General features: G+C 38.8%; 2 protein-coding genes across 2 annotated transcripts; one reads left to right on the forward strand and one right to left on the reverse strand.

Moving 5' to 3' along the window:
- The first annotated feature begins 548 nt into the window (after positions 1-548).
- Positions 549-11287, forward strand: tgfbr2l (transforming growth factor beta receptor-like). The gene is made up of 7 exons (XM_057336105.1): positions 549-687; positions 4659-4809; positions 5436-5638; positions 6914-7743; positions 8325-8466; positions 8563-8690; positions 9490-11287. The coding sequence occupies exons 1-7, from the start codon at positions 630-632 to the stop codon at positions 9766-9768; spliced, it is 1791 nt and encodes a 596-aa protein (XP_057192088.1). The 5' UTR covers positions 549-629; the 3' UTR covers positions 9769-11287.
- A 663-nt stretch (positions 11288-11950) lies between these two features.
- osbpl11 (oxysterol binding protein-like 11) lies at positions 11951-25664 on the reverse strand. The gene is made up of 13 exons (XM_057336684.1): positions 25328-25664; positions 24502-24570; positions 24248-24423; positions 23943-24022; positions 23509-23694; positions 23191-23389; positions 18973-19115; positions 17628-17768; positions 17028-17481; positions 16770-16956; positions 14402-14584; positions 13880-14033; positions 11951-13586 (listed from the first exon to the last, which is right to left on the reverse strand). The coding sequence occupies exons 1-13, from the start codon at positions 25405-25407 to the stop codon at positions 13503-13505; spliced, it is 2136 nt and encodes a 711-aa protein (XP_057192667.1). The 5' UTR covers positions 25408-25664; the 3' UTR covers positions 11951-13502.
- Positions 25665-25733: the final 69 nt, after the last annotated feature.

Raw genomic sequence — 25733 nt, forward strand, 5'->3', positions numbered from 1 at the left:
GTTAAAACAAACGTTTTGTTTATATTAACACTAATAATAAAGAAAGAAAGAAAAAGAAAGAAAGAAAGAAAGAAAGAAAGAAAGAAAGAAAGAAAGAAAGAAAGAAAGAAAGAAAGAAAGAAAGAAAGAAAGAAAGAAAGAAAGAAAGAAAGAAAGAAAGAAAGAAAGAAAGAAAGAAAGAAAGAAAGAAAGAAAGAAAGAAAGAAAGTGTTTAGATAGGCTACTCGAGAAAAAAATAATTGTATATTTCCCATTTCAAATGCGCTTTTCCCTACAGTTACATTTATTCATTACTACTACTCTTATGCATTCACGACATTTCCTAAAATTTGTTCATTTACATACTTTTATAGACCCATACACATCTTTCTTTTGTATCAACGCAGTACTGTTCATTGTTTATTCTGTATATATTTGGAATGGGGCATTGATAAATATGAGTTCCTGGGCGGACCCGATCTCAGTCACATCTGGATTAAAAACATCTGTATCCGCCTACACGGAACTCAGTTACACACAGAGCCTTAAACTCTCCTACAGATGACTTTATCAGCGCCTTTGACACAAGCAGAATTGAGAGAATAACATCGTCGCTTTAACACTTCAGGATTTGGGATTGTGAAGATATTATGGGTTGCAGAGGCTGGAGTTTGTGGGTTCAGACATCTCTTCTTCTGTGTTTCTGTCGTGAGTAGAAAGAGTCTCTCTCTGCTTTCATTGTCTGGAGTGCAGCGCGCATCAAAGCATTGTCTTTGAGTTTATGTGACGTTTAAGGTCGACATTATGGGCTACTACAACAGAATCTCTACGGTTTTTATACTTGAGAAACTTTTGAGAAAGAAGAAGAAAAGAGAAAGATTTCCCGAATAAATATAGCCAAAAGTTGGGTTAAACAGTTGGTTTATTAGTTAAAAATAATCACTAATGCAAATTGTCTACTTTAACAAATCCGTAGGAAACAATAAAAAGGCCTCAATTGCATTCCACTAATTCAAAATTCATTGTTTATTAAATGATGCAAAGGTAGCATATTATGGTGCATTTGCATTAATTGATGCAAATGAATAATATTTATTTCTTATAAAGGTTATTTATGTGTATTATTTATCTAATATTTTTTTAAACTATTTTGACAATTTCAATATAATCTTTTTTTACGAGTTATGATCCCTGTCACAATTAACATATCAAATTGAAAACAAATTTAGACCTCATCTAGAACCCCAAAATTCATGCAGCAGATCCTAAAAACTGTCTAAAATTTTCACACCGAGACAAACAAAACTGGTCAAACAAATATGGAATGAAACTTGGAATTATTAATACGCTACACTGATAATATTCTGTTATCAGTCAATCAAAATGTTTAGGAATATCATATTGTTTTTTTAAAGACAACAAAATCCCCTTTTAACGCCCTGTTTGTGTTGTTTCATTTGTAATAAATATAAAATACATGCATTTTAATATAACGTTTTAATACAGCTCTACATCTTAAATCACAACTGTTTTGAAATTGTACACCAGAAAACACTTTTTGGTAATAAAAAAATCACTGTGAAATACGATGCCAAGCACTGTAACTGCATTAAAATGACACGACAGCATATGGAAAGTTCCAAAAGGGAAACCAGATCTTGAGAATCCAAATGATCTTTGCACAGTAGAGGCCCCTTTAAATGGTTTGGGTGTGTGTAGAGAATTTCCACTTTCAACAACAATTATGAAATATAACCATGAGGGTGGAGGGAAGAAAATCATTACTTCGAAGTCACACTTATCATTTCCCATCTGTTGTTTGTAATGGCCTTTTAAGAACAAATCTGGGGAATATGGAGAGAGAGAGAGAGAGCTTGTGTCAGGGTGAGCAGATGTGACCACACAGAGAGACTGTATGTAATAACACAAAGACATCTATCTAGGGTGCTTTATGATTCTAAATTATGTCATCATGATTGTCTACAATGGCAACATTGTTATGAGTTAAGCAGTGGTGACAGGGCCTAACTCTCATTTCTCCTTTGTTTTCTTGAGAAGAGTTCAAGATCTTGTTCTAAGTGGGCATGGGTTTGCTTGGTACTTAAGTTTGTTGTTTAGCATGATATGGCAGAACATTTTACTGGCATGAAGCGCCTCCTGTCTCTGAATAATGGGAAGAGGGTGTTACCCTACTGACATTTAAACAGCACTCGTGTGTGATCCATGGTCAACATTTAAGGCAACATCTGAAGACATCTGTTTATCATAAATGCGACAGTCCTGCTTTCATTGTGCTGTTATTCATTTAATATCAGGAAATGCTTTCAGGGATCAAGCTGAGTTTAAAAGGGATTGGAAAAACTTGGAAATGTGCCACCCAGTGGGGTAGTTTGATTATTACATACTGGGGCCCCCAAAAATGTCTATGGCGTGAAAAGGTTTGTTTACATACTGGGGTGATATATTTTCCTTGACCTTATACCTCAAACAAGCCGGTTGATATTATTACATTTGAAACCAAATGATGAGTCTAACTAAGAAGAAATGCTTTTCACTATTCTTGTAAGGACGTTTTCCAAAATTTACCTTTTATAAAAAAAAGTATATAAAAAGCCAAGACACGCATAATACTATTAATATATTTCAATCAGTTTATCTATTGTTTATCATTTAAAACACCTTATTTATTTTATGTGGAGGGTGTGATTGTTCCATCTTTCTTTAAAATGAATGCCATGTGGTTTGACATGTGGTTGTGATGCAATGGCATTCATATACAGTATGATAGGTTATGTTGATATAAACTGTTTTTTTGTTATTGCATGAACTTGTTGTTTGCCTGGTGGTAGTCAAAACTTTTATTTTAATTAATTATCTTGGGAGCAATAGTGCTGATGCATTAAGTGTCCACATGCTTTTTAGGAGCACATATACATCAAAGTCCATTTCAGTTCTCCAAAATCTTTCACATAAATGAGCTTGTTAGTACAAGAAAATACCACCCTGAAAATCTACGTATCACTTGGCATACACGTTTCATTATTATACACAGCGCTCATGAATAACAAATAGGTAACGAGAAGGGAAACTCGCTTGAGCGCAAACCAAATAAATGCAGGCCAACATCTCTTGGCCTCTGTAGGCAGCCATTGGATTTCCCATAAGCACCGAGGGGCAGTGCTTCAAACTTGGCCCGTGCGGGGGCTTCTGGCTTCAATTTATTTCTGGAGCGGTTGCTGCTGAGTTTAATTACTTTAAAGTTTGTGGGGGGGGGTGGTTGTGCTTAGCCTTTAAATTTTCTTCTCTCTCTTTTTTCTGCCTTCATGTCCCTCGACCTTTCACGCAAGAGCTCTCTCTGTTGTATATTTTCATGGTTTGCATGAGTGGACATCTGGATGTGTGTGTCAAATCTCTCCTCTCCTTCCTTTAAAACAGTTTGGTTGCCGCGCTCTTTCAGTGAAGTGGCTCACGCCCCTCATCTGCTTTCAATAAACAATTAATATTGTTGTGATGTGGTAGCTTCAGTGCAGAGACAGCATGCGTGGGAAGGAATTCAAGCTTGTCCCACTTACCACAGGAACTCCTGACACTCATGAACACAGATGCTTGCTTTCAGTGCGTCTGCGCACCAAACTAAAAAGGCCCAGTGCGCACGCATCTAACTTTATTACATTCATCCAAATCTAATTTGAACTTTATAAACTCCAGATGGGTCGCGTAGCTCAAAGATCTGGTCTTCTTAATTGCATTATGGCCATCTAGCTTTGTCAAAACATTACTAAGCTTTATAGCTTAATAAGTATAAGCATTATAGCTTTGTCATTTTCATTATTAAAGCATTTTGACTGCATTTATTGCATGCCTTAATCAAACTAAGTTTGTTGTGGTTTTAGGTTATTGGGTTTTTCCATTCACCCTCGTGTGGTATGACTTTCTTCTGTGGACCACAAAAGAATAGTGGTTTTGTGTCCATACAATTGAAACCAGAAAGGGCCAGTGTTGTTTAGTTACCTACATTGTTCAAAATATCTTCTTTTGTGTTCTGCAAAAGAAATAAATCCATACAGGTCTGGAATGACATCAGGCTGAAGAAATGATGACAGAATGTTTAGTTTTGAATGTACTGTCCCTTTAAATGCACCGTAAGGAATTAAAGGTCCAATATGTTTTTTTTTTTGAGGATCTATTGACAGAAATGCAACATAATAAACATAAATATGTCTTCAGGGGAGTTTAAAGACCTTACCTAATGAAGCGTTATGTTTTTATTACCTTAGAATGAGCTGTTTCTATCTACATACACCGCAAGTCCCCTTACATGGAAGTCGCCGTGTTGTTTCTACTGTAGCCCTGAACGGACAAACTGCACTACAGAGCGCGTTTCATAAATACGTAATTTCCTTTGGCAAAGAAGCGTAAACGAGACGACATCTTAGTGCTGTGTCAGCCACCGTAATGCTTCGAAAGGGAGGGGGTTGGAGGTGTGGAGTGAGCCGTTGGTTGCAATTCGCAACATCACCGCTAGATGCTGCTAAATTTCATACACTGGACCTTTAAAGCATCTGCCAAACGCATAATTATTTGTCCACTGCCCAATTCCACATCACAGAAATATTGCAAATACGGGTTTGTAATAATACTGTGTAAACCATAATATTTTGTTGTCTGTCTTATTGAAGTGCTGCAAGCGAAGACTTTTACTCTGGTACAAACCAACTTGTGTAAGTGGTGCAACCACTCGAGTCCCATATGCGAAGACAACGTCTGCACAAGCAACTGCAGTATGAGCTCTTTCTGTGAACTGCCTGAAGAAGTGTGTGTAGCAATTTGGTGAGTCTAAGCCATGGCTAAAATTTGACTACGCATAAATGATGTGCACACAAATTGAGTTTACTGTTCCTAATATGAGCAAAGCTCTGTGGAAAACTCAAATGGCTTTTATGCTCATGCGAACCTTGGCAACACTGTACACCGATATGGAACAAATAAAAACATGGCAGCATATCCCAGTAAGGTTCCAAGGAATAAGGATTTCGCTGCCATACAACAGCCCTTATGACCTGTGTTGCCATGTTGCTTTTCTCTTTTAAAACCATTTCCAGCCAGCTTGGTTTATGAAACACTTGTCTGACATTTGTGTTTCTGAAAGAGAAGCTGTTCTCTGTGGGGTCAAATAAAGACTCTCTCTCCGGGACAAATATCAAACACATTTCTAACCTTCAGCAACGTTTAGACTCTGGCATAAAATACAAAGTGCGCCAACGAGCAGGGATTCCCTGGATACATTTTACTCAAAAATGAATCAGAAGAGCATAAGACCTTTTCTAAGACCTTCCCCCCCCCCATGTTTGTATTTCTGAGGGGCTCAGTTGTTGTTTTAACTAACTGAAGGAGATTCCTCTGGGCTGTCGAGTATCGTGCTGTGCTTGACTGCATTCCTGTGATGTTTCTCGCAGGGAGAAGGACAACGCGAGTGTCAGCGTAAGAACGATGTGCTATAACCCGCAGAATCCACTGGAGAACATCATGCTGGCAAATTACTCCACCACAGAGTGTTTGATGACACCTCAACCCTCTGATGATGGCCTGATGTATATCTGTGCCTGTATCGGTGATCAAGAGTGCAATGACCAGCTCATTTTTGACAAAGGACCCAATGGTACGTGCATGTCTAATAAACGCATCTAAAAGTTATGATTTTCATACTGCTGTAGGCCTACTCGGTGTATCTGGTTCTCTAGCTAAGTTGGTTATGGGTTCATTACATACTGACCTACTGACGAAAAATGTACCCTAAATGCCAGTTGTGTTTATCAGTTGCGTAAGTTGTTTTGTATAAAAGCATCTGCCAAATGCAAACATATGAACATGAGTGGATTTTTGTATGACATTTTTTCCCCCATATTATTTTGTTTTTGCAATTTAAAACCAAGGTTCTGTTCCAAAACCCAGTGAGCCGTCCATCTATGCAAGCATTTTGAAATGTCATTGATGCACTCCAGAAGTCTGTTCTATTTAAATATAACTTATTAATAAAAAAAAATGAAATTATGTAAAATATGAAAATGTGAATTATGCTCATAAGAAACCTTTTTAGTCATATTTTACTAGGGCAAGCTACTGTAAGTAAAAAAATCTGCCAGGAATAGTGGACAAAATGGGAGAAACATACATAGATTACATTATAGATAAACTTATTAATTGAACAATAAAATACTTTGATCAAAATATTAATTATTATTTATATATTTTAAATATAATAAAGTACTATTATATACAGTCACAGAAAAAATAGGAGATCATTTCAAAATTATTTTCATTATTTTGTTTCTTTCAGTGAACTACTAACAATATTTCTCCCAAATTTCAAATACAAATATTGTTTCTATTTGCTTGTATTTGCATTTTTTAAAAAAGAGAAACAGGTAAAAATAACAAAAATATGCTTTGTATTTTTTCAGACCTCAAATACTGTAAAGAAAACAAGTTCATATTCATTCTCAAGCAATACAACATATGTGTACATGTATTTAGGAAACGTTTTTTATGTGATAACCTAATTTTTATCACAGTTTACATGTGTCTTGTCATGCTGTCTTTCACATTGCTCTTGGATGACTTTGTCACTCCTGAGGTTTGATTTTGTTAAAATTTGAAAAACACGGGACTGGAATGACCACAATACATATAGAAATGCTGATTAAATAAAATGGAATGGTCTCTTAATTTTTTTAGCTTAAAAATTTAACTAATTTCTCTTAACTAAAAATAGACCACTTCAAGGACACTTATAGAAGTGTAATTAAAAAAGTGTATTTTAATGCACAATTTTTTAGCTGGCCTGTCATGTATGAGATACCATTTTTGTTAAGAAGCTGCCTTAGAAGTAGCCCAGAGCCCATTTAAGCTAATATAATGAATGTCATTTTTCTAGGGTACTCTAAGCTGAAGTCTAAAGACGTCATTCCAGTAGTAGTCATAAGCCTTGTTCCACCACTTCTAGTAGCTATCGTTGCTACCCTGGTCTTTTACCTGTACCGTACGCGCCAGCCCGGCAAACCCAAAGAATGGGCACCAAGACGCACCCACTATCAATCCCTGGACCCAGCGGAGGCCTGCGCCTACCAAGCAAATGGTAGCGATTACCACGGCAAGCTGCATTCACATACCGATGACGTCAATTCGGAAATATCATCAACTTGTGCCAATAACCTAAACCACAACACAGAGCAGCTGCCCATCCAGCTGGAGACCATGGTGGGTAAGGGGCGCTTCGCTGAGGTGTGGCGGGCACGACTCAGCCATAAGGAAACTGGGCAGTACGAAACGGTGGCTGTGAAGATCTTCCCGGCCGTGGAGTATACCTTGTGGTGTAACGAAAGAGCCATATTCTCTGACGCCAACTTAAAACATGAGAATGTGGTACAGTTTCTGACGGCTCAGGAACGTTGTGGGACCTCTCAGAAGCAATACTGGCTCATCATGGCTTATTACAGCCTGGGGAACCTTCAAGACTTTCTTGTTGGTCATATTATTACATGGGCTGAGCTGTGTGCACTGGCAGGTTCTGTGGCAAGAGGCCTGGCACACCTGCACAACGACACGACACCCTGTGGCAAGCCAAAGGTGCCAGTCGCCCATCGAGATCTGAAGAGCAGCAACATTGTGTTGAAGAGCCGCAGCGAGTGTGCGCTCTGTGATTTCGGACTGGCTCTGCGACTAGACTTCTCTCTCACTGTGGATGATTTTGCCAACAGTGGACAGGTAGGAAGGCTTTTGGGATGTTTTTTCTTTATCTCATCAAGTTTTCTATTTCAAAAACATTTTTTTGTAAAATGTTTTGTTATGCACAATTTTTCTCTGCATAGCTAATTTCATATGATTCCCTCAGAAACCAAAGATTTTTATGATCATTATTAACAATAAAAACTCTACACTTGACCCCAAATTTGTATTTATATTTTTAGAATTTATTTATCTTTCTATCTTTTTCTGACATGACTAAGCTGATTGCAAAGCATTTTGGGATTGCATCCTCTGCTTCAAAAAACATACAACACTGTATTTACTTTTTGGCCCTACACAGACAACTCACAAGGTTTTAAAATAGAGCAATGGTCCCCAAATGTAGCATCCTTTATAAACACTAAGAAAACAAATATTCCATTTGTAAATCATTTGTTACTGTATCATCTCAGAAAATAAACACAATCTGCAAGTTATTTCACCTAAAAGCTCTGTGGTTGATTTATTAAGGTCACAGATGTAATCACATGAAACCTTTTAACCATTTGTAATTGAATTTGGTGAAGTCTTGTCTGAGTTATGCCGTCTGTGTCTCGTAGGTGGGGACAGCACGCTACATGGCCCCTGAAGTTCTAGAATCCAGAGTGAATCTTGAGGACTTGGAGTCTTTTAAACAGATGGATGTGTACTCCATGGCCCTGGTACTGTGGGAAATGGTCTCAAGGTGTGACGTCATAGGAGGCAAGTACACTATAGCTCCCCTGTGCAAATATTGTCACGCAGCAGATGCAGATGTATACTCTAGGTAGAAATAAAAGCTTTAATTTTCTTTAACAGAGGTGAAGAATTATGAGCCTCCATTTGGCTCCAAGGTGTGTGAGCAGCCGTGTGTAGACAGCATGAGAGATCTGGTTTTAAAAGACAGAGGACGACCAGATATCCCAGAGTGCTGGACGACACATCCAGTGAGTACACAAGAGGATATGCATGCTTAAAAAGAGAAAAACTTTCATATCATCTCTGTCCTTCCAAAACCACAGATATCCAAATTCGTTGTTTTTTGGAAATGGAAAAAACACTGTACCTTTTAACGATCAAATACAATGTTGTCAAAGTTTTTAATACTTTTTATTGGTTTGATATTTGCAAAACCCAGTGACAAACATAAAGTGTGACTTATAACAATGATTTGTGCAAAATATATAAAAATGACAAAATATGGAGAAACAAGGTTTCGGAAGCACAGCAGCAATTTTAATATACGGCCCGTGGACGGGCCGGAAGTACGTATTTAGACATGTTGGTGCTTTTTCTTATATTATATTTCCTTATATGCTTTAATTACATGAATGTACATGTGTAATGTATGTATAAATATAAAACAAGTACTACTGTATGTTACAACAAAAACTAAATGTACAGTATTAGGCAAAGAAAATATCAGTATAAGTACATAAATAACTATAAAATAAAATAAATATTTTAACCCTGTACATATACTGCATGCCCAATAAAAAAGGCAAACGAATAGACTTACGTTGCATTGGACCAGTAGCAACCACTTAGAAGACACCCAGAATAGCACTGCAAATACATGAACATGCACTAAAAACAATTCTGAAGATGTTCAGAAGCAGTTTATAGTGATGCCCTGGCAATTTACATTTATACACTGTATGAAACACAATGGATCTCAATTATAAATCATTTTACATAACATTTTCAAAGAAGCATTACAGACATTTCTATGTTATTGTCTCGCAGGGCATGCAGCTTTTGTGTGCAACAATAACCGAGTGCTGGGACCACGACCCAGAAGCCCGTCTGACAGCATACTGTGTGGTGGAGCGCTTTAATACCTTGGCCCAGGAAGAGCTGGAGAACTCCATCTCCACCCACACACCCGTATTGACATCCACAGAACAGCAAACCCCATCCCTCCCCTGTCTTCCACCGTGCACAGACAACAGCACTGGCGTGCATCCTCCTCCTGCAGCTGACACGCAGATCTCTGTTTCCTCCAGGCAACCGAGTCCAATGTGACCTGCCTGGAAAATCAGACTTGTTTTTTTGTAATACATATTGGTTCATTATGTGGAGCTGGTCTCTGTTTTTAAATGCTAATCTAAACAGAAAAGGTTTTTTGTTCTGACATATCATGGTTTCTTGTGTACTGTTGTGGTGATCGCAGTCAAGGTTTGAAAATTTCTCCACGAGGCATTGTGCCATAACACAACATACGCCATTGCAGGTGGAAGGGACGTTGAGGGGACTCTTGGCAGTAAGCTCTGCGCAAGCCGTAGTGCCATTCGTATTCTACAAATGTTTTCCTAAAATTGTTTACCACACATAATTTACCCATTCGAAAATTTCCATCGGCCTCAGAGTCACTTGTTTTAAGCATCCACGTGATCTTTCCATAAACTCGGCTTTGTGGGGCCTTCAATTTGATTTACCACAGACCTGCAGCTGAAATTACAACTCAAAAGGACGAGACACCAGCGACTGGAAATAACTGCTGTTCAAAGACAAAAAAAATAGAAGTTTCTTTTATTGCTCACAGAAGATTGTATTATTTTCTACAGATTTAAGAATAACTACAAAATGCGCTTTGCGTCAAAAAATGTCTTTCTTTTACTCAGAACGAGTTTCTTTGCACTGACCCTTTGTAACCACTGATCCCATTACTTAAAGGACAACTAGATTAAGTGTTCTCATGAGCCAAAATATCTGACCTTACGTTTTAGAAGTTGTGGAACATACTGTTTTTGCAAGACTTTGATCACATACAGTAATTAATTGATCATAATTAAGGAAAAAAGGATGGTTAACAGGATTTATGTCGATAATTTTGTGAGCCCAGGTCACAGATACTAACTGAGAAAAGCATGACACTCAATTGTTTTATCTCTGAACTGCCGAGTTTACTTATGCTGACTTTTTTAGTAATCTGAGGTTCACTCAAGTTGTACAGAGCAAGTTGGAGTGACAGGGAAAATCTATACCAGATTGCAGAACTGATGGAGATAATTACTTTCTGTACAAATATCAACATGATCATATGGCAACCTGTTATGCTTTTTTTCCATTACTGAAGACGGAACAAAGATGTTGAGTCATTTTACCCATTGTGAACTGGTTTCACAATTGTACAGTATCAGTACATAAAATGTATGTATTTTCCTGTTTATGCGAGTTGCGTCTTTGCTTCTCATTGATATCACACTTACAGTCATCGGATGGATCGTTCCTGTTATACTGCACCTTTTGAAACTGCCTTTTATTACTTAAAGGGATAGTTCACCCAAAATGAAAAATGTTGTCATCATTTATTCACTCTCATGTGGTTGAAACCCTGTATATGATTCTCGCTTCTGTGGAACGCAAAAGAAAAGATTTTGAGAAATGTCTTAAGTAGTTTAGTCTTGTGTCCGTATAGTGGAAGTCAATGTGGGGCAATTTTGTTTGAATACCAACGTTGTTCAAAATATTTTTTGTGTGTTCTGCAGAAGAAAGAAAGTCATACAGATTTGGAATGACATGAGGGTAAGAATTTCATTTTAGTGTGAACTATACCTTTAAGATTAATTTAAAGGTCATTCTGTCGAAAATGAATTGAAAATGAAAATTGTATCATCATTTAATCACCCACGGGTAGTTTCAAACCTGTATATATTTTGTTGTTCTGCTGAACACAAAGAAAGATATTTGGAAGAACGTTTGTAACCAAATGGTTCTGGGGCACTCTTGACTATCATAGTAGGAAAACACTACTACTATGGAAGTCAATGGTGCCCCGAAACTGTTTGGTTTCCCACATTCTTCAAATGATCTTCTTTTGTGATCAACAGAACAAAGAAATGTAGTCAAGTTTTGGAACAATTTGAGGGTGAGTAAATTAGCACATAATCTACATTTCTGGGTTAACTATACCTTTTAATATTTTGGAATAAGAACAGGATGTAAAGTGATACTGGGGAATGTTGTAAAACCTATAAATTGTTGATCAACTACAACATTACCATTAAAAAACTTTCTGTTTTGTTGGAAACATTTCAATAGTGTAAAGAAAAAATTTGAATCTGTATCTTTACTAAGCAACCAATATTATTTCAGGTTTTCAAAATTGTCAGGTAAACATTTATCAAATATATTTTGACATGTGCACAAAAATGTACCGCACAACAGAATAACCTGAACAACATAAGCTCAGTCAAATAAAAGTACACCAAAAGCTGAAATCCAATATATTAACAATTTTATTATTTTCAATCATATTTCTCAATCTGAGGCTACAGGGAGTGTATTTAAAACATCAGTGCAGCTGATGGCTCAGTGAAATAACTCAGCACAGCAGATGGGACTTCTGAATTTTGCTGACAGTGAAAGAAAAGAGGATGTGCACAAGGGCTGAGGCTTCACTCTTACTCTGATTTACAGAGAAAGCTGACAGACGGGTGGTGGAACGCGAGAATGACTAACACAAATAAGGCACCACAAGTTTCTCAGCACGACCAATGGGACTTAATACGAAAGATGGAAAACTTTAACCAACACATGATTGGTGGCAAATAAAACAAACAAAAAATGTGTGTTACGATTATCTTTATCTAATGGACTGGACCAGATAACTAAAACCTGAATGCAAACGAACGTGCTTTCGTGGACAGTTCATCCAAAAAGGAAATGTTGTCATCATTTATTCACCCTTATGTAATTTCCTGTATTGTTTTCTTTAGTGAAACAAATCAAAGAGACATTGAGAATGTCACCAACCTCTTTGAGTGTATAGAAAACAGCTGTTTGGTTTTTCACAGAAGAAAGACAACAATTCAGGGTCGGTACGGGTGAGTGACAATTTATTTTTGGGGGTGAACGGTCTCTTTGAAAAATAAGCTTTTCAGTCGAGGTAGAATTAAACTGCTGTGTTGTCGTAGTTTGGTTTAATGTTTGTCAAAGCCAATTTCTAGTAATACTGTCAGATCAGTTTACATGTACAGTATACACAAAGACATTGCTATGCATATACAGATCATAAGGCTGGTCTTTTTCTTTTGTTTGAAGAGCATAAAAACATTTTGTCAGTAACTGAAGCCGACGATACAATTGTTCACTGTACATGAAACAGAAACAGAGCAAGCAGGCCTCTACCTGAGACGTGAATCATATTGACGTTAGCCCAGATATCAACAGAGAAGTATACAGCGCCTGCAAGCGTCTTTCACCAGAGTAAACAAAGAATAGAACAACAGCATAATACAAAAGCCAACGACTTGTCCAACAACACTGCCAACCCGTCCTTTCAAACTCCACCCTTCTGAAAGAGCTCCGCCCACCTGCGTTTCATTCGATGTTGTATAAATCAAGTCACGTAAGATTTTAAAATAATCCGAAAACCTGGACCGTACTGTGGTCAAATACATCATTCATGAACAAACCTCAAACACAATCTCACGTTGAGAACCGTCACACTGTACTCGGCCCTCATACGAAACTTGTTAAGGCAACATCAACAAATAATATCTGTGTGCGAATTGGATAAATCATTCACCGTGTAGGGTCTACAAAATTTACCGTCGTGAGATGTAAAATATGAACATCAGAGTGCAAACTCGCAGTCCACGTTGCGTGTCGCGAACACTCGAAGTGAATTTACACTTTAGGGGTCATACAAAGGAGAGCTTATGTTTTCATCCGTGAGAGAGGGAAGGTGGACCAGAGGTTTGGTCCAGCAGAAGGCTGTGAAGTGCCAGGGCTTAACTTTAGAAGGTCAGAGGTCATGGGTTGGGCTGAGGGGGGACTGAGGAAAAGCTATGGGCTGCTGTTTTCCAAAGCGATTGGTAATACACCCAGCCGTCACCCTGGAAAGAAAGAGAGGGAGAAAAACATGAAATATTAAAATAACATTCACAGAGGCCATTTTACTCCTATTGTTTCTATTAATTACAAAAAAAGTAAGAGACATTGGTAATGTTAGCCAAAAATGTAATACATTCATTTACTTTGAAATAACTTATGAATTGACAATATCATGACCAGGAATGTTCATCAAGAAAGTAAAAGGGTTTATTTCAAGACTTCGATCTTCTCAGAGACCAAACATTAACTATAAACCCGCAGTAGAAGATACAGATGAAAGCAGTTTTGTTCTCACTTTGCTTTCGAAATATTTGGTCCTCCATGGTGTCTGTGTCTCTGCACGATGTCTTTCCTCTTTTCTTTGTCTTTCCTCCAGAAAGCGTTTGTGTTCTGTGGCTTTATCCATGTCTCTTTCTTTTAGTGACTCCGTCACATGTTGCCACAGTCGCCTGCAGAGAGTCACGAGTTGAAGACACCATTACTGTCAACTTGTTTTTAGTAAACACTTCCAAGTCCACAGACAAGCAGACGGCTAAATATTTATGAAGCTTAAAGGAATAGTTTGCCCATATGTTGTATTTTAATCAATGACGTATATAGCTCAAGTGCTTTTATAAATGGTTACCACATTATAAAAATATTAAAGACGCGCATGTTTATTAATACATTATTAATTCTCATGCTTCCGTTAAGACAAAACAGTTCAATCAGTAGCAAAACATTACTTTATGCAACATAAAAATGAAGAGCTATGGAGTATAATACTGCAGTAGTCAGCATTTTAATTTTAGATCAATTTCTTATTGGTTGGTGTTACCTGGACTCATAGGGTCCTTGAAGCTCATTGGGCCGTACTCTTTTTCTGGTGACAGGGAGTTTGGTAACGTCTATGACACGTGTCTCACCATTTGTGTAGGCAAACTCAAGGGGGCCGTTCCACTCCCCCTGCACACGACACACCACTGTGTTGGTGGGGTTGTGTTTGACCTCCGCGTTCACCCTGAGGAATGCAGAACACATCTCTGTTACATTACACTGTCTCAATGATCGAAGACTTGTTGTTAAGGTGTTCTGACATGAGATATAACATATATAACATGAGAAACATACAGTATCTCACAGAAGTGAGTACACCCCTTCCATTTTTGTAAATATTTTATTATAACTTTTCATGTGACAACACTGAAGAAATGACACTTTGCTACAATGTAAAGTAGTGAGTGTACAGCTTGTATAACAGTGTAAATTTGCTGTCCCCTCAAAATAACTCAACACACAGCCATTAATGTCTAAACCGCTGGCATCAAAAGTGAGTACACCCCTAAGTGAAAATGTCCAAATTGGGCCCAAAGTGTCAATATTTTGTGTGGCCACCATTATTTTCCAGCACTGCCTTAACCCTCTTGGGCATGGAGTTCACCAGAGATTCACAGGTTGCCACTGGAGTCCTCTTCCACTCCTACATGACAACATCACGGAGCTGGTGGATGTTAGAGACCTTGCAATCCTCCACCTTCCGTTTGAGGATGCCCCACAGATGCTCAATAGGGTTTAGGAGACATGCTTGGCCAGTCCATCACCTTTACCCTCAGCTTCTTTTGGGGTCGTTATCATGTTGGAATACTGCCCTGCAGCCCAGTCTCCGAAGGGAGGGGATCATGCTCTGCTTCAGTATGTCACAGTACATGTTGGCATTCATGGTTCCCTCAATGAACTGTAGCTCGCCAGTGACGGCAGCACTCATGCAGCCCCAGACCATGACACTCCCACCACCATACTTGACTGTAGTATGGTATGGTAACATACACACTTGTCTTTGTACTCCTCACCTGGTTGCCGCCACACACGCTTGACACCATCTGAACCAAATAAGTTTATCTTGGTCTCATCAGACCACAGGACATGGTTCCAGTAATCCATGTCCTTAGTCTGCTTGTCTTCAGCAAACTGTTTGCGGGCTTTCTTGTGCATCATCTTTAGAAGAGGCTTCCTTCTGGGACGACAGCCATGCAGACCAATTTGATGCAGTGTGCGGCGTATGGTCTGAGCACTGACAGGCTGACCCCCACCCCTTCAACCTCTGCAGCAATGCTGGCGGCACTCATACGTCTATTTCCTAAAGACAACATCTGGATATGACGCTGAGCACATGCACTCAACTTCTTTGGTCGACCATGGCGAGGCCTGTTCTATGTGGAACCTGTCCTGTTAAACCGCTGTATGGTCTTGGCCACCATGCTGCAGCTCAGTTTCAGGGTCTTGGCAATCTTCTTATAGCCTAGGCCATCTTTATGTAGAGCAACAATTCTTTTTTTCAGATCCTCAGAGAGTTCTTTGCCATGAGGTGCCATGTTGAACTTCCAGTGACCAGTATGAGAGAGTGAGAGCGATAACACAAAATTTAACACACCTGCTCCCCATTCACACCTGAGACCTTGTAACACTAAAGAATCACATGACACCGGGGAGGGAAAATGGCTAATTGGGCCCAATTTGGACATTTTCACTTAGGGGTGTACTCACTTTTGATGCCAGCGGTTTAGACATTAATGGCTGTGTGTTGAGTTATTTTGAGGGGACAGCAAATTTACACTGTTAAACAAGCTGTACACACACTACTTTACATTGTAGCAAAGTGTCATTTCTTCAGTGTTGTCATATGAAAAGAAATAATAAAATATTTACAAAAATGTGAGGGGTGTACTCACTTCTGTAAGATACTGTATATAACATGAGAAACATATATAACATGAGAAATAAATTCTGCTGTCTCAAGTAAGTGCAGCAAAGCACTTCTCCCTTTTCACACCTGAACACCTGAAGTGGAAAAACAGGACTCTTAAAGGCACAACAATAATTGCCAAAGAAATGCCAATTTAATACTAGGTGTTCGTGAATGAAAATGGTCATAATCAAAATAATTTAAAATAATTAAAATAATCAATATATATCATTTATAATTTATATATAATATAAAAATGATATATATTGATTATTTTTAATTATTTTTTATTATGATCATTTTCACTCACGAGCCCCTAGTATTAAATTAGCATTTCTTTGGCATTTATAAAATTATATATACATAATTCAAGTTCATAGTTCTTCAGAAATGCAAGTGTACACATTAACATTGAAAACTTAATACTGTCATACAGAGATAACCTGATCCGTACGATCCTTACCTGTGCAGCTTACCACCATAGAAGGGCTTTGTCTGGAAGGTGATGACTGCAGAGTAGCCCGTCTTGGCGCAGTTGACGTTGACCTTTCCTCCCAGTTCCACCCAGGGCACTGTGAGGATGGAGCGGGCGTAGGCAGAGGGCAGACTGAAGGTGTACTCTTCCCCGTGCTCTAACAGGTGCAGGTTACCTGAAAGAACAGAACGTTTAGCTCGAACAAAACAGTGTAGGTATAGAACCAGAAAAATGTGATGTACTTACCTTCTCCGATCATGGAGACACCAATGGACATGCCCATGAACTTGCTCTTGGTCCACACGTGCGTGTTGACGCACATCTGCCTCTCCTGGCATTCTGCATAGAATCCCGACACGGGTGGATGGTGAGAAACCTGCTCAGCCACGAAGTGGACATTGTAGCAGTCTGAAGTGCACAAGGTCCCCTCTTTCGGGACCCCTGTCGGAGGTGTTGTCGCTTTGGGTACTTGCCAAGAACAGTGGAAAGTTTCACCGATGATGGGGTTGTAGGGCTTCTTGGCGATGGCACCTTTGCGACCCTCGTGGAAGGAAGTGAGGTAATATTCCACAAAACAGACCATGCGGTCCATCGGGCTGGGACCATCGGTGATGGCCACGAAAAGGTCCGGATGGGACATGAAGTCTGCATACATCTCCAGTAGGGAACGCTTTTCTAGGATGAAGGTAGGGAGTACCACCTAAAAAAGATTACTTCACAATGAGAACCTGGTGTTTATCCCATGACTAAATTCATAAATGTACAAACAAACAACTAATATGAGATTTTAGAAAGACATTTATATAATGTAACTGAAAAGCTATCAATAAGATGAAGCTGATATACCCTGGTGAGGTCCATTCCTAGTTTAAGCTGAGAGAGGAGGTGCAGAATGACACTGCGCTCCTCTTCAACAGCACCCAGCTCTTCCTCTTCAGCCGATGAGGAGTCATCCACTTCCTGTGAGAAATCAATCTCCTCCTGCTCCTGAAACACATAACAAACTTCATCATTACATCCTACACATGCAGAAAAATACTATTAAAAACAAGGACAAAAACAGATTGGAGAGGGCGACGTCTGCCAATCCAGCCCACATTTTACTTGGAAAATGAAATGCTTACAATAAAAAAATAAAATGGTGAATGTTAAAGTACAATGCTATGTAAAATATTTTGGGAAACAGGAGGATAGTTAACATTTAAGACAACAGATACGTTTCCTCGGGTTAATAGGGAGGCCTGTCTACAGTGCAATAGTCAGGTAGGCTCAAGTGTTTGTTTACATCAAGACAACTAAGGTAAAAGATTACTCTGAGACATGCAGACTCATTACCGAGAGATTTTCCAAAACAAAACTGTCCGTTTTTACAACTGTCTGCACTATCTGTTATGAACGTTGCTATTAAACAAAATAACCCTGACAAATACATACAGTGACTCTTCAAAGATTTTTGGCCATTTAAGTTATACCCGAAAATTGGTTGAATGTCATTGCAATAAATAACCAAGTGGCATTTAGCACAAGCACACTTCAAGCAAACCAATAAACAAAAAGGTTTTAATTGACAACAACAGATATACTGAAAACAAGGTATTTGGAAACTTTCTGGTTGACAAAGTTAGGGGAACTATAAGTAAGCCATTTGTAAAGAGTAAAAACCGTGGACCTATCAAAATACTCATTTAAACATCCCAACACACTGCTTCGACCAATGGCAATGAGTTTGAAGCAGAACAATCTGTCTGTCAAACAAATGCAGTGTTCAACTTAAAAAAACTATTTTAAAATGTTCATTTTTTATGATTTTACATTTCAACTTGATTTTTAACCTTAAAGTTATTCACCTGTGTGAACCTTGGAAGCAACTGGTTAAAAGTCATAAAAAACAAATGGCTAATAAGTGAAGCTAGTTGAGACCAAAAGGAATTGAAAGGTTTGTTTGCAGATGCCACAGGGTCTATTCAATGACATTCATACATTTTTAAATACGGCTTTCATGTTCAGACACTTCTTAGGGTCACTGGATATTTAACCAGACCAATCGAAACGTGCAATCACTTATTCTAGAATGAATAAAGAATCTGAGTAAAATTATAAAACAATTTACATTCATTGCAAGCACAGTCTGGATTGAGACAAAAGCTGAAAAATATGTCTACGATATAAACTTGATGAAAGAATACCTTACCCCAGTGATATCACAAGAGTCCATTTCTAAACGCTCCAGAGCCGTTCCTTCTGTTTTTCCATCCTCTGTGGTGATGCTGGGTAGCGTACCTCCATTTTTTAGGATGTCGGGAATCTTCGGCTCCAGCCACTCGATGGCGGGGCCTACGAAACACACAAAACCCGAATCAGAGGTGCTCATATCGCTGGCCCACCACAACGACACCCACAAGCCAACAGCAGCCTCTAACGCCACAGGATTCTGGGTGTCCGGCTCTCTGACAACTGACACAGAGAACTGAAACCTTAACCCAGGGTCTCACCATCTGCATGGAGCCCTGCCCATTGCCAACATGTTTGCTTATTGGCGCAGAGACTAGTCTGGCGGTTTTAGTTGTGTTCCAGTAATTAAAAAGTTCAGAAGGGTCACAGGTTGCCTTTGGTTTACCTACTGGACTTGAATTTCCCAGAAAATTGTTGGATGTGTTTTGTTTAGTTGGTAATAAAATGGTAATAAGATATGTGTGCTCTCAATCTCAAACTGAACAACTTTATAGTTTGGCAAAAACAATGTTTGTCCTATAGTTTCACAGAGACCAAAAACAACTGTCAGGAGATGTTTACCCCTAGGAATTGACAGTGGTATGGCAACACAATTTGGGAAGTCTGTCAACCACCGCGCTTGGCTGACGCCAGCAAAGGTCCGGTTACCTGCAGCGGTCTATCAGCTGCGGATACAGTTGCTCATGAATTATAAAGCAATATTCCACTCCCGAGCAGGGCCTCAGGTCATAAATTCTACAGGTACAAACATGACCTGAGATTACGGTATGTGCCACCTCAAACACATTTGACTTTTTTCAATAATATGAAATGGAAAAAGCTTTCAAAGCAAACGGTTATTTAGGTGCACATCGGCCACAAGAACAGAATCGTGTTGTGTATTCTGATCTTATCACAATGACCTGGATTTCACATAAGGTTCAGTGAGTAGCAGTGCATATGTGATTTAAGGTATTCAATAACTGTCCGATAGGAGATTTGGAGAAGCAGAGCCGTCTTGTTCTCTAAAAGAGCCTACATTATTCATTTTTAGGATTGCATTTCGACTGCCCATATATGAACAGAGTGTTATACAAACTCTACATCGTGAAGGTAATAAACAGACAGGCGTATACGTATTCTGTATAAAATCAATGCAAAAATACAGTATTCCTGTAACTCAACTAGTACAGCATGATCCTAGCAATGTCTTGGGTTTGATTCCCAGAGAATGCATAAAGGAACTGATAACATCTTCTTCAGTCTGTACTTTGGATGATGTACTCTGGATAAAATGGACCGCAAAATGCGCAAAGGCGAATTCTGTTGGTTTTATGTATTCTATATTTAAGGACCATTATTTCAGCCATCAAGTCTTATCAGTCGACCACCACCCACATTTACACTTCAACAACGCCTACTAGGTATTCATAAACTTGGCTTACCGACTAAGTTAAGGTGGGGTAAAAGGGAGGAAGTAACACAGATACCATTTCTCCACACCTGAAAATCTAACTAAGATTAAAATGTGGGAAAGGGTGCCGAACGTTTTACTACTACTACTGAAAACTGAACAGTTTAGGCAGCACATTTTAAAGTAAATTGATTAGTGAACATGTCACAATGTACACAGGGCATTTCAGGGCAAAGGTACTGTACCTGTCGCGCTGTAACTGCTGCACCGCATTAAGCAACACAAAGGTCGTGGATTTGAGCTTCAGGAAACACATAATTACACGCAAGTCGCTTTCTGCCTTGCTTCTCATAAGAACACCAAAAAAATGGGTAGGAATGTCAGAGAAAAATGATAATGAACTACCGTCCTAAAATGTTGGCTTCTACTAACCTTCAAAAGGTTTCAAGTAAAGCTTGAAAAGAAGATAAAATGGCCTCTTTAACAATTAGCCAACAAACCAACCAACAAACGCTGCCAACTTATAAATGAAACCTTTCCTAGAGATGTGAAGCAGAGAGGAATATAAGAGACTCTCATAAAAGCAAAAAAACACAGAAGCAGCACCAGTCAATATCTCCTGTGATGGAAACGGTGCTTATAAATAACCCTATAAACGCTGTCTCTCTTTACTGGCAGAGGAATGCTTTCATCTAACATCTGAGGAGTGCAGGTGCACGAGACAACTTACTATACTGCAAATGTACAGGTCTAAGAGTTTAACAGGGGAAACTGCCAGACGTCTTGCATTGTGAACTTCCTGCTTACTTTACATTATCTTACATAAATAGAAATAAAATATTTTTCATTCTGTTTTCTCCACGTACAATAAACTCAAACCTTTCAGTCGTAAGTTTTCATGACCATTCTGCACTCTGTCTCTTACTGTTAATTCATTCATTTATTTTTTCCTGCTCTATATTTTCGACTCTATATAAATACTCTCTTTGCATGAGGAAATAAGGAACAGCACTCGACTGTGTTTAAACACAGGCTCCAGCCGTGCTGACTTTGCACTGCATAACTGGCACCGCCCCATCCTTCAATAACAGCCTTTGCAAAACCTTAAACGCACTGTGAAATGTTCACAAAACAATGCACTTTGAAATGTATAAAAAGTGAAAAGTTTTGTTGATAACAAACTAGAGTAGCTCATTTCTAATGTTGGGATTAGGGGTTTCACTACATATCGGTATTGGCAATAAAAAACATAACATAATTTCAACATAATAGGTGGTGGTTGTGCAATCATTTAACATTTTGTGCCGCAATGGTTAGAAACTCCCTCTCTCTGTGCATTCCTACACTTGTATTTTTAATTTCATGGGCAAAAAAGAGAAAATACAAAATAAACCAAATTTAAGATGAATTGAATCATTTAGTTACCGAATTTCAATAGACGTGGCAATAATATTGTTATAACAAATTCTTCTGATCACAATAATCATGTAATGAAAATCTGATACCAAGTAAGGATATTCTAAATGAGACAGTACGCAAAAGAGAACACAAGGTTTAGAAAGTTAAGAATATTAAAGGTGCCGTTCCCCGTGATGCCAATTTTCAAACTTTAGTTAGTGTGTAATGTTGCTGTTAGAGCATAAATAATATCTGCAAAATGATAAAGCTCAAAGTTCAATGCCAAGCGAGATATTGTCTTTAACAGAATTTGCTTTTCAAGGACTAGAGAGAACGGCTGGAATCGGACTACAGCCCTTTACTTCCCAGGTAAATAATGTCACTATTCCGAGTTTTTGAAAAACCTCCGCCCAAAGGAATACGCCAAAAAAGGTGCGAGGCCTTGCTTAGAGAAGAGGAAGAGCCGCTGGAGTAGTGTTTGGTTATCAGAGATTGTAAACATTTGACTGAGCTGCGCAATTAATTCCTTTCACTTTCATCACAGTCCTACAGCTGGTAATAACAATTCAGCTACACACATTCTAAGATAACCAACGGTCAAATAACAGCTTCCATGACTTTAACATCGGCTGTGAAAGCTGTTCTGTGTAATACACTGATATTGTGTGTGTGTGTGCTTTCCTCTAAAACACTTCTATGAAACGTCCTTTGAAGTCCTGCTTGCAAATGTCTCCTGGTCAATCTGCATGTTTTATTATCCAACTTAGGTCCAATTTAAAAAGGCAAAACTAACACTTCTATTATTAGTGTTAATTAATATAACCGGTCTGACCCAATCGGTCCGGTGTCATTTCCCTCTCCATAGTAGGAAAAAAATGCAATCTCTAACAAAGATCGACGTTTGCACATGCATTAGCAGACCTCCGTAACACTTCGATCGATCCGCATGTGTTTAACTGATGAAGTGAAGTTGACGCCATTGTTACTGTTTATTGCTAAAAGCCAAAGCTTATGAATACACGTGCACTAAGAGGGGGACTGACCAATCACAACAGCCTGAAAAGCGGAAGCCCGCTGATGTGGTATGGGTGGGACATCTTCAGACACACGCTCTAAGTGGGGAACCATCAAGACAGACTGGATCAGCTTTACCAGAGCGTTTCGGAAGGAGGGACTTTATAGAAACCGGAAAAAATCTGATCATTTTGTGAGAAGAGGGCCAGCGGTGAACAACAGACTTGAAATATGTGAAATATAAAGCGTTTTTTGAAACTAGAAACATGAACATCCATTGTTAAACACCCAAAAAACATAACCAAAGCTTCGAAAACAGCCAAAGAACGGCACCTTTAAATGCTTTTTTAAACAAAGTTTAAAAGTCCTCACCACCAAGAGCAATTTTCTGGCGAGCCATCTGCTGAAGCTGCAGGATATGCAGGCAGTCGCTGAGACAGGTCATGGTGGCCAAGGATGTGGCTTTCAGCAGCAACAGGTCTTGGTCCAATGGAGAAGGACCTTGAGAGGACGGCAGGCCCTCAATGCTCTGAATCAGATCTCTGTGCTGGCCCTGGGCCTGACTCATCATCTTAAGACAGAAAAGCAGTTTTGATTGGATGATTTGATCTTGTTACAGCTTGCTCATACACATACAAACACTTATAAATGTATAAAGTTACAAGATAAAAGACAAAGTGGCAGTCTTACCTCTCTGGCCTCCAGTAGGTGATCAGGCAGAAGGGACTTTCTGCTGGAGTACAGAGACGTGTGCTGCAGCTGGGACAGACCCAACAGAGAGTTTGCGTTCTGGTTGATCCTGTGCTGAGATCCTGGAGAACTCCCACTGCCCTGAGACAACAGGGATAGACTACGAGTCTGCAGAGGTGGGTTTGTCTGTGGGATTATGGGTAATGATTGCATATCGGTAATGAAGAAAAATCGATCTACTTTTTTTGCATTTCATGGAAGAAAATCTTACAGGTTTGGAGCAACATGACAGTAAATTCATTATGCATGATGCAGAAAGCATTATGAATGAAAATATTATTCTGACCTACAAAACCCATTTTCTGTTACTTTGAAAGTCATTGAGGAGTACTGTGGTACCAACAACATGGCAGGAATCTGGCTGTAAGCCTCACCTTTCCCATTGCCTCTGTATGGTGCTGCGCACAGATCTGCAGCCGGCTGACCCAATGCTGTCTCTCCTTTGCATCCGTAGCTGAAGAACAAACATTAGAAATAGCTTTTCAGCATAAGAGCTGTTTAATAAATAAATTACAGCGTTCAGATCTCATCAGCTACGAATACGAGTATGAAGTTAGTTTCTACACAGAGCGGTCTGGTTTAAAGAGTAGAGTGTAAGATTTGTTGAATACAATCCACCCACAAAAACAAAAAAGAATATTAGTATATGTAAAAAAAATCAGTGAGATCATGTAACAACCTCTGAGTTTGTACTGCTCTCCGCTGATGGCATTGACGGTAAAGGTGTGTGAGTCTTCATCGCTGGGGGAAATCACAGCACCGGCTAGCGGAAGTAAGCCCCGCGGCTTCTGATTCCTGGACTGCTCATTCACAAAGTATTCAAGCAGCCCTGCCTCATTGTTGAGGACAAAATATCTAAAACGGGAAAATGATTTCAGTTCAAAATAAAAGTGAGAAGTGTATATACCGTTTTAACCTTAAAGGTTTTCTCACCGATACTGCCATCCAGTCACAAGATTGGTGTACTTCATCAAATATCCATCCACTTTTTCCATCAGATCACTTTAGCGAATAAAACAAAGTGTAAAAAACGAATTGCATTTTTTATTCTTCATACCATGTTCAAAAATCTGATCACTAAATAACAGTCGTAAATTCTATTCACAGATCACTGGGAATATGATTATATGATTGTCTATAATGCTGAGCTAGATCATGGCCCATCTCTATCACAAATGAACTAAACATACCTGTACAGCATGCATAAATGTCAAGAAGAACTGTACTGTACTGTCACATTTGTTTTACATTAGTAGAGTAAGAAATACATTGTAGCTACAGTATAATCATTCTGGCTAGAGATAAACAACTTTAAAAAGCGATTTGCATTTCCTGGTGGTAAACATCAGTGTTTGAATGGCAATGTTTGATAAAGACAGATCAAGCTTCTTTATGTACATCTCAATAGAAATAGTTTCATCATTCACACACCTTCATGTCATTCCAACCCTGAATGATTTCCTTCCTTCTATCTCTGGCCACCATTTACTTTCGTTTTACGGAAAATCTCCCTAACATATCCTGTGTTTTGCGACTAAAAGAAAATAATATCTGTTTCGAACGACATTAAGGTGTGTGAAATGACATTCATGGCAGGTTTTCGTGGGAATTAATCCAACATCGGTGCTGAATTAAGTGTGTGAAGTAGAAATCAAAGAAAGTGTAAGGGATTTGAATACAGCAAGACTTATATCAAAGAGCTGAACACTTGACAGACGTTATGATAATATTATAATAGTGTACAGTATGTGTACAGTACCTGTACTGCCAGGATTTGGAGCCCGTCCTGCAGGAACTCTGTGAGCCGCTATGATGCTCCACCACGGCTTCGGTCTGCATGATCAGATCCTTCAGCTAACACTTTACCTGCCGCACAAAACACCGACCAGCCGTTTCATATAGTGAGACACAAGTCTAAAATATTAGTTATTACCGTTCTTTTAATCATCGCAAAAGTCTGATGCTGAAAATTACAGGACCGCTGGCATGTTTATGTCTCGCGCAGCCATGACAGAACGTGAAGTCATCTTGGCCCGCATCATGTGACAAGGATGTACTCAAAAATGAAATAAAATCAGATACATTTATATCATGAAATATTTCGGTTGTAGTTATTTTGCCCAAAGACAATCTTATTATGTATGATACAATTAGATAAAATATTA

The sequence above is a fragment of the Triplophysa rosa genome, linkage group LG6 (assembly GCF_024868665.1).
Source record: "Triplophysa rosa linkage group LG6, Trosa_1v2, whole genome shotgun sequence".
Taxonomy (NCBI): domain Eukaryota; kingdom Metazoa; phylum Chordata; class Actinopteri; order Cypriniformes; family Nemacheilidae; genus Triplophysa; species Triplophysa rosa.

Bases quoted from the DNA above. Each gene is read 5' to 3' on its own strand.
- tgfbr2l (XM_057336105.1), top strand. From the start codon at position 630: ATGGGTTGCAGAGGCTGGAGTTTGTGGGTTCAGACATCTCTTCTTCTG. The intron at 4,810-5,435 runs GTGAGTCTAAGC...TGTTTCTCGCAG, and splicing joins GAAGTGTGTGTAGCAATTTG to GGAGAAGGACAACGCGAGTG. The intron at 8,467-8,562 runs GCAAGTACACTA...TTTCTTTAACAG, and splicing joins AAGGTGTGACGTCATAGGAG to AGGTGAAGAATTATGAGCCT.
- osbpl11 (XM_057336684.1), bottom strand. From the start codon at position 25,407: ATGCAGACCGAAGCCGTGGTGGAGCATCATAGCGGCTCACAGAGTTCC. The intron at 24,424-24,501 runs GTGAGAAAACCT...TTCCCGTTTTAG, and splicing joins GTGACTGGATGGCAGTATCG to ATATTTTGTCCTCAACAATG. The intron at 23,695-23,942 runs GTGAGGCTTACA...ATAATCCCACAG, and splicing joins ATACAGAGGCAATGGGAAAG to ACAAACCCACCTCTGCAGAC.